This window comes from Aricia agestis, chromosome 10, assembly GCF_905147365.1.
Source record: "Aricia agestis chromosome 10, ilAriAges1.1, whole genome shotgun sequence".
Lineage (NCBI taxonomy): Eukaryota > Metazoa > Arthropoda > Insecta > Lepidoptera > Lycaenidae > Aricia > Aricia agestis.
The window spans coordinates 5,950,214-5,963,646 of record NC_056415.1 but is presented as its reverse complement, the minus strand read 5'-3'; the positions used below and the strand labels follow the sequence as shown (position 1 = coordinate 5,963,646).

The following is a 13,433-nucleotide window of genomic DNA, read 5'->3' as shown; positions in this document are numbered from 1 at the left end:
TTGCACCGAAGATGAGGGACATCATCCTGTATTCGTCCGGAGGGCCGTCGCGTCGATCTTCGCGCCAGAGGTATCTCAGCGCGTCTCTGTCGTCCTCCTTGATGCCGATGCGCATAAACATCTCTGCTATGTCGGCCGTTACTGCTATGCGATGTTGTCGGAACCTCATGAGAGTCCCGGGGAGTGGCTGCAGCAAATCCGGCCCAGTGAGAAGGTAGTCATTGAGGGAGACTCCCTTCGTCTTCGCTGCAGCATCGTGGACTATTCGAACTTTCCCCGGTTTTCTCGGATTGAGCACGGGAAAGTGCGGCAGGTACCATGTTTTTCCCGGCGTTTTCTGTGTTGGTGCCTTTTCGGCGTACCCCTTTTCTATTAGGGCCGCCATGAGTTCCGTGTACTTTTTTCGCAGCTCTGGATCCTTGTCGATACGTTTTTCCGTGCTGTGCAGCCTTCTTAGTGCGTTGTCGTAGTTGTTAGGCATCACGCAGTCCTCTTTCTTCCAGAGCATCCCTGTTTCGAACCGGCCCCCGACCCTTTGCGTGCTTCTGTTTAAGATGTCGAGGGCTCTTTGCTCTGGATCGGACTGCGGCTTCTTCTCCTCTATGCCCATGGACTCGATGGAGAAGTGATGCCTCAGCATGTCGTCCATTCTATCTTCTACCAGGTGGTTGACAAAGTTGACCTGGTGTCCAAGGGTGCGCGAGTCGGTGCCGTGGAGGACCCAGCCCAGAGGTGTCTTCGATGCTGCGGGTTGGCGACGTTCGCCTCTTCTAATTTCGGACGCGACTAGGAGGTGCCAGTTGTCCTGGCCTATGAGGATGGTCGGCTGCATCTCTCGATAAGAAAAATTCTCTTCCAGGTCTTTGAGGTGGTCACAGGCCCACACTGTTTCTCGCTGGACGACCTGCGGCGATAGCTTGAGGTCGTCGATGGTTCGGGCCTCTATTTCGTGAGCCTCTCCGCTGCCCCTTAGCTGGACGGTGACTCGACGAGACGATTCGGACTTGAGGTTCTTCGGCGCCAGGGTTTCTATTTCAAGGGGATCGATGCGTCCTTTGGCGCCGATTTTCCTCGCTATATTGGAGTCCAGTAAGGTGACGGTTGACCCGTCGTCCAGGAGGGCGAAGGTGTCGGCGGAGCTCTTCGAACCGGTGACCCGAACTGGCACTATCTTTAGATAGGTGTGGGCTCTTCTATTTTCACACGTCGATGTGACCTTTTCTTTTTCGGCTTCTTTCGGTTTGTCGAAATGCAGCAGCGGGTGATGACTTCTAGCACACCCATCCGTCTTGCAGGTCCGGAAGTCGCACTTGTGAGACATCGTTTTATAGCGCAGGCATCGGAAGCAGAGTTTGCTTTCCTTTGCTATGGTCCATCTGTCTTCCGTCGACGCTTGCAGCAATTTTTCGCACTTGGCCGGAGGATGACCGAGTTGTTTGCAGAGGAGGCACGGCCTTTCTTCCGTCCTCTTCTCGCCTTCCACTCGTGTGTGGTGTGCTCGCTGTTTTCGATAAGGCGGCGTGCTCTCCTCTGTTATTGGCTCCGGAGCGGCATATCTCGCGCATCTTCTGGCTTCCTTCTCTATAAATTCGCAGAATTGCAGCAGCTCCGCTTCGTTTTTCTTCTCGGTCTCTATGGTTTCGACGTAGTCGAACCAGCGGTATTTGGTGGTCGACGGAAGCTTTTCCACTATGTTTTTTATTATCTCTGGGCTATACAAGTATCTATCCTTTCCCAGGAGCCGAAGTGTGGCGACGCTGTTCGCTATTTTGTTAGCGAACAGGCAGATGTCCCTCGGGGCGTCGCTTGTCCTGGGAAGGTTGCGCAGCTTGTCTAGTTCGGCGATCGCTATAGTGTCCGGTCGGCCGAATCGATCCTCCAGGGTCTTCATGATGACGTCCGACGGAGCGTTCGCTATTAGGAGGCTGGTCACGGCTTCCTTGGCCTTTCCCTTCAGGGCTCTTCGAAGCCTTGCCGCGTTTTCAGCCGTGGTCAGGTGGCGCTCCGTCTCCATGTAGGCCGACCGAAAGGCGAGCCATTCACTGTAGGCTCCGTTGAAGAAGGGCAGCTCCCCCAGGTACTTCGAGCTTCTGTTCGCCGCGGCGCTGTTCACGGCCGCGGTGATAGCTGAGGTGAGCTGCGCTATCTCGCTATTCATTGGCTGCGATGCTGTGTGCCCCGGCGTCGGTGGTGCCGCTGTTTTCGATGCTTCGACGCGGGGCAGGGGGGAATCTTTCGGCGGCTTGGGGCACGCCGATGACGAGCACGGTACTATATTCCCCGACGGTTGCTCGATGACTTCTATGTTGTCTTCGGGTGCTGTGTTACGTGGTGGCGGCGGGGCTTGCGAAGCTATAAGTGCTCCCGCCGGTAACGAAGGCGGCAGAAGAGGCTGGTTGTCTATGTGGCCCTCTTCCGCACGCTGATTCTCCAGCCACGATGTCACTCTCTCCTGTGCACCCTCAGACTCGTTGTCCGTGTCGTCCTCCGATTCCGCTTCGAGAACCCTCATCCGGGCGATGGCGAGCTCCAGCTTGCGCTTTGCTATTTCTTCGGCGGCGCGGGCGATTTTCTTCGCCTTTTCCGCCTTACTCGATGCGCTCCTGGATTTCGCCCTCGTCGGCGCGGCTTGTGTAATAACCGGCACCGACGGAGACTTCAGCGGGTCTTCGTGTCGCAGCGGGAACGACGGGCGGAACGCAGGTACTATGAGATCCGCTGTCTCCTCGATGGGTGGTCGGTCCTCTTCGCGGGGCGCCGACGCAGCTATTCCGCTTTGTGAACGGGTCACTGGCATGGTTGACGATGTGTTGATGCGATGATCCGATCCGGCTCGAAGGACCAAAATGTACGGTGTTGCCGTGCGAGAATTTACTCGAGAACGGCTTCTGTACTGGGTGGTCGAAAGAAAACACTTCGTCACTATTGTACTATTAGCGGGGGTCGAGGTAGACGCGATTTCCGGCCAGCCTTTCTTCTATTTCCGATGTAGCGATGACCCAATAATTCCCCAATATTTTCCCAATTCTTCTTGTCTTGCTGTTTCTTCTAGGTAGGCTGGCTCGGAGCGGTCTGGTTGGCGGCCGGCCCGGCCCTTTATTTATACTAGGTTTAAAACAATGGGCCTGACCTGCGGTCCCGTTATCGGTCCCGTTATCACCTCGCCCCCGCCAAACTTTCTTTATTGTTTCTAAATATTTACACTATTTCGTACAGACTTAATATGCTATGTTACTAATTCTAAACACTATTTTACTTACCTATTTCTATTACAATATCGAACATAAACTATTAAAAACTACGGAAAATCGGTAAAACAAAGTGACTAATCTAGCTATCTCTATCTATTACATGCTACTTTGTATATGTCTATCTAACACGAAATTTACAATGAACGATATAATTATACTATTTTTACTATTAAAGCTATTTAAATTTGACAGAACTAGAGATAAAATACAAATTAAACAAATTAACTATTAAATGTAAGTATTACACGACTATTAAACTATTTGGTTTTGGGAATAAGAGACACAATACGAGATCATTTATTTCCGTCTCACTCTTACATGAAACCTATAACTATGAATTAAATTAAAGTATTTTAAACCTATTACTATTATGAACAAACTAAACTATAAATGTTCTTGTATATAACTAAACTATAAAATCTATATTTTCGTCGTCTCGTACAGTATGTATGTATATATGTATGTATGTATGTATGTATGTATGTATGTATGTATGTATGTATGTATGTATGTATGTATGTATGTATGTATGTATGTATGTATGTATGTATGTATGTATGTATGTATGTATGTATGTATGTATGTATGTATGTATGTATGTATGTATGTATGTATGTATGTATGTATGTATGTATGTATGTATGTATGTATGTATGTATGTATGTATGTATGTATGTATGTATGTATGTATGTATGTATGTATGTATGTATGTATGTATGTATGTATGTATGTATGTATGTATGTATGTATGTATGTATGTATGTATGTATGTATGTATGTATGTATGTATGTATGTATGTATGTATGTATGTATGTATGTATGTATGTATGTATGTATGTATGTATGTATGTATGTATGTATGTATGTATGTATGTATGTATGTATGTATGTATGTATGTATGTATGTATGTATGTATGTATGTATGTATGTATGTATGTATGTATGTATGTATGTATGTATGTATGTATGTATGTATGTTTTAATGTTTGTGCACGCATATCTCCGGAATTACAAGTCCGATTTAAGTGATTCTTTTTTTGTTGTACTAGGTATTGTTCAACTTAGGGAATACTGCAAGTTTCATCAAAATTGGTTCAGTAGTTTTTGAGATCAGGAATTTTAATTCTTAATTACGTACAATTTGAAGTCGGTTCTATGTTTTTAAAATACTATTTGTTTATAATACTCATGATATCAGCTTTAATAATATAAATTTATTTAAATTCACATACATTCAGCATCTCCCTAGTATTTACAAATTACGTTTATTTGAAACACACGCCAATAGATCGACAATTTCATATTTGCCGTTTGAATTTTTTTACGTCAATTTTGAACTAAGATAAGTAAAAAAACATATTTTGGTGCGATATCGGCAACGAGGCAAATGTATGGTCAATATAGTTTGCTCAGGGGATGGCCTTAAATGACAAATACAAGAGAACAAAACTGTATATTGATCAATAAAAATTTCCTACTTTAATATATTGAGATTATTACTTCTACTAAACCAAAATATTATGTTATTGACGAAATACTCAAATACTTGTAGACGTAAGTTAAACATAAGAAAAAAATAATGCACTAAGTGTTACCATAACATTTGTTAAAAACTAAATCTCCCCTGCGCAGGCGGGTAAAATATTTACCAAACATCCGCGTGGTTTACCTCATTTTACCTGTCATCTATTTACCACTCATTACTTACTAACTAAATACTTACAAATCGCTAACGCTTGGAGTCACGCCGAATAATGATTCGTCATTATCAGTCGACTAAAATATGATCAATAGGTTTAATCATCATTATGTCATGATTTTTTACAATTTCCGACGTCTTTAAGCGAGTATTGCTAATTTTATAGTGTACGAGTGATGATGCGTAGTTTTTTTACATAGAAAAGGCCCAGAAGTTATAGAACTAATATTTACATTCTAATGTTTGCCAAGATTCAAGGCTGTGCCAACATATTAAATATAATCTTTTTTACACATAGCTCCTAGCCCAAGTAGCGTGAGAGCCGTTGTTAAAATTTAATTGCAAGATTGAATTCTAAACTGCAAAGTTTTTTTTTATTACAATACTAAGAGTCGTCTATGGGTTGTATGCCTTTTTCTGTCGCTTTTGGTACAAGGTTTATATAGTTATAGGGTTCTTGAACTAAAATACTTTTTATAAAGTTCGCAATAATCTAGGTTAAGAGGCAAGAGAGAATTGCGGTAAGTTCTATCGTACCCGCAACTCTGCCTAAAAGGGCCCATTCACGGCAGGACTGCACGGCAGTCCTGCCGTGAATGGGCCTCACTGGTTGGTTCACACTCGGTGCTTTATACGTGCCGTTTTATACGTGGGAGAGCCATGCTTCGGCACGAATGGGTCGGCTCGACCGGATAAATACCACGTTCTCACAGAAAACCGGCGTGAAACAGCGCTTGCGCTGTGTTTCGCCGAGTGAGTGAGTTTACCGGAGGCCCAATTCCCTACCCTATTCCCTTTCCTTCCCTCCCCTATCCCCTTCCCTTCCCTCTCCTATTACCCTATTCCCTCTCAAAAGGCCGGCAACGCACATGCAGCTCTTCTGATGCTGCGAGTGTCCATGGGCGACGGAAGTTGCTTTCCATCAGGTGACCCGTTTGCTCGTTTGCCCCCTTATTTCATAAAAAAAAAAACACCGAGTGTGAACCAATCAGTGAGACCCATTCACGGCAGGATTGCCGTGCAGTCCTTCCGTGAATGGGCCTCTTTAAGCGATGAGTGGAACACCAATTAAGATGTGATTATTGTTATAATAATATTAATAATATTATACATAATCCACACATATATCTTTTGCCAAATGTGTTGGCGTTAAGATGTTATTGTAAAATAAAATATAATAAATCTACAATAATTGCTCGTTTAAAGATATAATATTATTTTATTTATTTTACAATAACATCTTAACGCCAAACACATTTGGCAAAATATATATATATATATATATATATATATATATATATATATATATATATATATATATATATATATATATATATATATATATATATATATTTGAATCTCGGAATCGGCGCCGGCGCCGTGGAAAGGCAAAAGGGGCGCCGTGAGTCGATCCTCCATGATTATCCATAACCACAAATATTATAAAATTATTATATTATGAATTATACAAAGCAAGCAGATGATTAAATATTTGCTTAAGTATTATTATTTACTTGCTTAACCTAATTATAATCATTAAAGGTGTTTATTTACATATCTTTTTGTTATAGCTAGGTAGATAAGGACGCCGTGACAAAATATTGAATCAGGGGCGACAAAATGGATCTATTACGATATATTATAATCATTTTTAGAAAATTTCATTTTATTCGTGTTTTATCGAATACCGAGCAAATTATTATTTAAACGAACAAAATAAAAAATGACTCAATACATTAATAAAATTTATATTACCTCTATATGTATTTTATAATTTATAGTACCTAGTAGTAAACCTATTTTTTTACATAAAAGATAATAGAAAGCGTGTATAAAGTTTTGCCTCAATAAAATGAGCATTTAATCATTTTATAGCAATCATTGTGTGCGTTCTAAAAAAATCCCCAAGCAGCACCCGGCTGCCGCATAACAATTGAAAATCTATCGTGTCTGCGACGCCCACGATCGAAATTTTGTTGCTAGATTTTAGGTCGCTTTTTGTTCGCTCACTATTTGAATTTTTTGTACTGAGTGGCAAAACCCATCTGTTATTGCGATTAAATAGCACACTGTGAATAGCCCAGTCTCATTACAAGTAAATTATTTAATATTTATCAGTGAAGTGAGTTTTTGTTCGTGTCGATCATCTTTCAGCGTATCACAACAGACAGTTCGTTAATCTGGAAAAAAAATTGTAATTCAAAGTTGGACTCGTGTACGTATCAAACCGCAAAAAATATCCAAATTATTAATTAAAATGACTCAACATAATATTGTGCCGAGTACTCCAAGATAGCGCATTTACAAGCTAGATTACATTAGATACATTCTCAATTATTCAAAAAAAAAAATATCTTAGCGATACTTGTTTTTCTTGAACATTCAGAAGCAAGTTTCAGAACAGTTCACGAACTGTCGCGATTTCTGCATCCATTGTCGAAATACGAAGCCAGTTACAAAAATTCATTCAAATTTTGACATTTAATATGAAATCTTAGTAAGTCGCTTGTTGATGTTGATAATTTTCTAAGAATAATATAAATAATTTGTACATATTTGATCATGAGTAGCTTGTTTTCTAAGTTCTTTTGACTTTTCTGTTAACCGTAACAATGCCGTAATAAGCATATTTCACACGCGTGGGATGCAAAATGTCTGCATATTTTCCTTATATTTTGATAACCATGAAAACTAAAATCTGTTCATAACTCGAACATCGACCCCTCAGTCATAAACATAATGTACTAAATGTTGGAATTCCGTTTGATACAATTATTTTGTCACATTGACGGAATTACGAATGGGCCGGCTCGACCGGAGAAATACCACGTTCTCACAGAAAACCGGCGTGAAACAGCGCTTGCGCTGCGTTTCGCCGAGTGAGTGAGTTTACCGGAGGCCCAATCCCCTACCCTATTCCCTTCCCTGTCCTCCCCTATTCCCCTAAGCGACGGATATATATATATATATATATATATATATATATATATATATATATATATATATATATATATATATATATATATATATATATATATATATATTTGCTGGTCTACAAGGATTGAAGGATTTCGTATCACTTGGATCACAATTCACATGGGGTCGTAGATATATTGTAGCTGTCATTCTAAATGACACAAGTGCTAGTTACTCTAAATTATATTATACACAAAAAGAGTATTTGGATGAGAGCAGTGTAAAATATATTTTGCTGCTATCTATTGTTTACCTGATACATAGTTACAAGATGACAACGTTGGTTCTGTTTTTTAACCGACTTCCAAAAAGGAGAAGGTAAGTAAATGATTTGCAAATTTTGCAAATTGCAGCATTTTTATTCAGTGTGCATCTCATGAAAATTGAATATCGAATTTAAATAGCCAATTTTATTAATTTATAACTAAAACAATGCTTATTTAATTATTTACTTACCCCTAAATAAAATATTCGTAGTATTCGCTTATTCGTAAATATTCGTATTCGTAAATAAAACTAGTAATAAATAAAATAAAATAAAATAAAATAAAAATAAAAATAGCCTTTATTTTCCTACCACCAATTTACAGAAATATACTAGAGAATAAATACAATTTTACTAACTAAAATATAACAAAATATAACATTTCTCTCCCTATAACTACATATTATTATTATACTTAATATATTTTTTTTTTCTTTTTTTTTTTACAATTTTTTTTTGTAACTAAATTTTTGGTGGTAGTCGCCTCTACGGCGTAGGCCTCTCCTAAATCCTTCCAAATAATTCTATCTCGGGCTACTTGCATCCAGTTATTTCCACACCTGTCTCTGAAAATATCTCTCCATCGTTTGTTGGGTCTGCCTTTTTTTCTTTTTAAGTTTCTTGGTATCCATTCTGTCAACCGTTTTGTCCATCTATTATTCATTCTACAAACATGTCCAGCCCACTGCCACTTAAGTGTTCGGATTCTTTTGGTAACATCTATAATTTTAGTTTTTGTTCTGATATCACTGTTACGAATTCGGTCAGATAATTTAATTCCTAACATACTTCTTTCCATCTTACGTTGACAAATGGCAATCTTATCTTCTTCCTCTTTCCTTAAAGACCACGTCTGACAACCATAAGTAAGACAAGGTAACACTGTTGTTTCGTAAATTCGTTTTTTTTTAATTAAGATCTATACAGCTGTTTTTCATTATTTCTCTTAATCTCTAATATTTTTGCCATGCTAAAGTTATCCTTCTTTGTATTTCTTTCGCACAGTTATTTTCAAAAGATATTATCTGCCCAAGGTAAGTGTATTCGGTCACATACTCTATATTTTCATTATTTACTTGAATATCCTGTTGAGGGCCGTTTGTTAAGATCTTAGTTTTGGTCGTGTTGAGTGACAATCCTACCTTGTAACTTTCCGACGCCAGCTCGCCAGTCATATTCTCTAGTTCTATTGGGCTTTCTGCAAATACTACGATGTCGTCCGCAAAACGCAGATGGCTTAGAAGTTCTCCGTCCATATTCACACCTTTGGATTCCCAGTCCATAGATCTAAAAACTGACTCTAGCACGGCTGAGAAAATTTTTGGAGAGAGCGGGTCGCCCTGTCTTACTCCTCTTTTTATCGGGAACTCTATCCCTTCGCGTTCTAGTCTAACTTTAGCATAGCACTTAGAATAGCGCTCTTGATTATATCTATATACGTTGGGTCAACGCCTTGTTGTGCCAATGACTTCCATATAGCTTCAAAATGTAGAGAATCGAAGGCCTTCGTATAGTCGATAAAGCACATATATAATGTCTTTTTATATTCTCTACATTTTTCTATTATCTGTGTTATAACTTGTATATGATCTATAGTCGAATAACCTTTACGAAAACCTGCTTGCTCACGCGGCTGGTTTTCATTTAGAGTAGTTGATATTCTACCCAGAATTATTTTGGAGAATATTTTATACAGGTTCGTCGTGAGACTGATTGGTCTGTAATTCGCTAGGTCATTCCTGTCACCTTTTTTATGGAGTAAAATAATTGTTGACTTTGACCATTGCTCTGGCGTAGATCTTGTTTTTAATATGTTGTTAAATAGAATCTGTAGGGGTTTCAGAAGGGCGATGGATATTGATTTTAATAATTCATTGGTAATGTTATCATTACCAGGGGACTTATCATTTTTTTGCGTGTTTATAGCCTGTTCAATTTCTGATAGTAAGATATTTGGTGTCATTGTAGAGCAATTGTTTGACAAAGGAAGACGGACAGTCTCCGTAACACAAGATTCTGTAAGGTGTGTTCTGACATCTATGTTGTAGAGATCTGCGAAAAACTTAGTTGCTTCCTTAATAATATCTGGTCGCCTATACTGCGCAACTCCTGCTGTATTTTTCAGATTGGCTGTCCAGGTAATCTTTCCACTTAGCTCCTTGTATGCTTTACGTATAACTCCTGATCTACTCATATATTTTTCAAAAGTTTTCTGTCGTATTGTTTTCCTCTCCTGACTAATTGCTCTATTTATTCGTTTGCTTATTTTTGTTATTTCCAATCTTATTTCTTTGGTTCTTTTCTTGTTGTATAAGTCAACACTAGTAATAATCCTAATTTAAAAATAGCAAATTTTAAAAGACCCATCTAACGGCAAATTATGGTACTGCTTATCTGTTTGATATTGAACGGTTCGTTGCGTATTCAGAAACGCAGTGACAGATAACCAACGTTTGTCCTATACATAACTTTATTGTATCAATAGCTAATAAAAGTTTAACTGGTAACTTCAGAAACAGGGCATTAGACTATTAAAATTTTATCAGAACTTTTGTTCTATTATAATAATAATAATAATAATCAGGTTAAAAAAATATTGAGCATTTATTTATTTTTTTTGGCGGTTGATTAATTATTGCGACTGTAAAACATGGACAGTAATAAAAAAATAATTGAGCAGTCTAATGACTGAATGAGCGGTAAAAATGATGGAATGAGCGGTTCGATAACGACTTAACGGAAGGCCTACTTAACCACGGATACCATAGCGGGGGGACGGGGGGGGGCGTAGCCCCCCCGAAAGGGGGTCGGGTGGCGCAGCCCCCCCCAAAACAAAAATAAACACTATCCAGAAAGTCCAAGAGTAGGTTAGGTTAGGTTAAAACTTAGACCACAACACAGAGGGAGCCGAGCGAGCGAAGCGAGCGTGCTGCGGCAGCAGCCGGCGACCGTCTTACTTTCGCTTTATAATGGTACGGAACCCTCCATGTGCGAGTTCGACTCGCACTTGGCCGATATTATTATATTTTACCGCCTCATTGTTTAGAGAACTGCTTAGAATGAGATTTCTTACTGACAAATTCCGATTCGTTACTGCCCACACGTAACCGCTCATTCATTAATTTTTACCGCTCATTTAATTATTTTACTGTTCAATAATGTTTTCAATGATCCATTTCATTATTTTTTACAACTCATTTTTGTTTACTTTACTGCTTAGTTTTAACTGCTAAACTAGTTATTAAACGAGCCATTTATAATTTTTAACTTACCAAAACTGCAATTTACAACTGCCCCTTTAAATAAGTGCCTTATAATATTAATATTTAATATAATAAATAAGTACATCTTCTTATCTTTCTCGTGTCACAATATTAGTTACCTTACTCCTCCGAAACGGTTTTACTGATTAAAGATTATACTCCTATTAATCCTTCGATCGTGGATTCTTAGAAACCTATTGTTATTATATTGTGTCTCGCTCACCGGTGAGCTTGTAATAAGATACGTAGAATAATATACAGGTGTATTTTTCTACGTATAGTACGCGATAGTTTACTAGGTAACTAAAAAGAGTGAAATTATTATTTTTAACAAAAAATTAAAACCGACTTCCAAGGTAAAAACAATAATAACATCCTTTAAATAATATGAACTAAAAAGTATTAAATAATTTTTCCTATCTAATAGTGCTTTTTCCCTATTCGGCTAAACCTCAACTATTTCTGTACTCAATCTTCATCATTTTGAAGTCGGTGCCAGTTAAAAAAGTTTCAAATATTCTGGCAGACTGAAGATTCAGCTAAGTATATCTGGTACCGACTTTAAAATGATGAAGATTGAGTACAGAAATAGTTGAGTTTTAGCCGAATTCAGAAAAGGCACTATTACATAGGAAAAATTATTTAATAATTTATAGTTCATATTATTTAAAGGATGTTATTATTGTTTTTACCTTGGAAGTCGGTTTTAATTTTTTGTTAATATAAAAATCCTTGTAGATATGTACTCATTAATGAGACAAACAATATAAATGCATAATAATATAACTACTATAAAACTAAATTTCACAGCTAGGCAGTGTAGACACTTTAAAGACCAATCCAATTAATATGAAATCTAGATCACGAGCCATAATAATTCTAATTTACAATAAATATTATGTATGTAATGTATGTTTAGTAATAATAATAAGGTTGTACAACATTTTGCGCCTGAGCATTTACTGGATTTGTAATTTACATTGATGCTATATTACAAAAAACTAGCTATTTGACCGAGCTTTGCTCGGTATTCGAAATTAAATGACATTTTCTAAAAATGATTCCTAGCTAGATCGATTTATCGCCCCCGAAACCCCCTATATACTAAATTTCATGAAAATCGTTGGAGCCGATTCCGAGATTCTAATTATATATATACACGAGCTTTTGCCCGCGGCTTCTCTCGCGTTAAGAAGTATTATTATATATAAACTTTCATCACCTATCTTGACCCCTTGGAGGTAGAATTAATCAAAATCCTTTCTTAGCGGATGCCTACGTCATAATATCTACCTGCATGCTAAATTTCAGCCCGATCCGTCCAGTGGTTTGGGCTGTGCGTTGATAGATCACTATGTCAATCAGTCAGTCACCTTTGAGTTTTATATATATAGAAGAAGAAGATAAAAGAATTGCTCGTTTAAAGATATAAGATAAGATAATAATTTACCTACTATTCAATACATACCTAAGAATAAATTAATTGCGTCCTACTGTGTTTCTTGTATTTAAACATACTTATTGACATAAAATTATATGTAAGTACATAAATAAATATTTTCGCTTAGTAGACAGACAGAGAGATTTTTGTTGTTTGTAGGTACTGACGGTCACGGACCTTTTTACTAGTGATCACAATTTGTTACTGGTCACAAAATTTTTTTTAGTAGTCACAGACATTTTTCCAACTGCTTACGGGCATACTTTCTAGTGGTCACAAATATTTTTGCTAGTCATCACAGTTATACTGCTATTGCTTACAGTTATTTTTGCTAGTGGTCATGGACATTTTTTCTAGTGGTCATAAACATACCTGGCGTGAACTTGACTCCGAACCACACGGAGAGCGGCATGATCCCGTGATGGATGACGTGCAACTTCGACACATGGTCGAACTTCTTGCGCATCACGAAGAAGAACTACGGAAAGAAGAAGAATAAGAATAAGAGTAGGTTCACACGGCACAATCCTGCACG

The 13,433-nt window shown here is 38.3% G+C and overlaps 1 protein-coding gene across 1 annotated transcript in view; it reads right to left on the bottom strand.

The window, feature by feature from the left end:
- The window catches only part of LOC121730968 (elongation of very long chain fatty acids protein-like), a 75,317-nt gene that overhangs the window by 20,219 nt on the left and 41,665 nt on the right, over positions 1 to 13,433 (bottom strand). Inside the window, exon 6 of the mRNA XM_042120219.1 lies at positions 13,271 to 13,376. Coding sequence (XP_041976153.1) covers positions 13,271 to 13,376 — 106 coding nt within the window. The remainder of the gene's footprint in view (positions 1 to 13,270; positions 13,377 to 13,433) is intronic.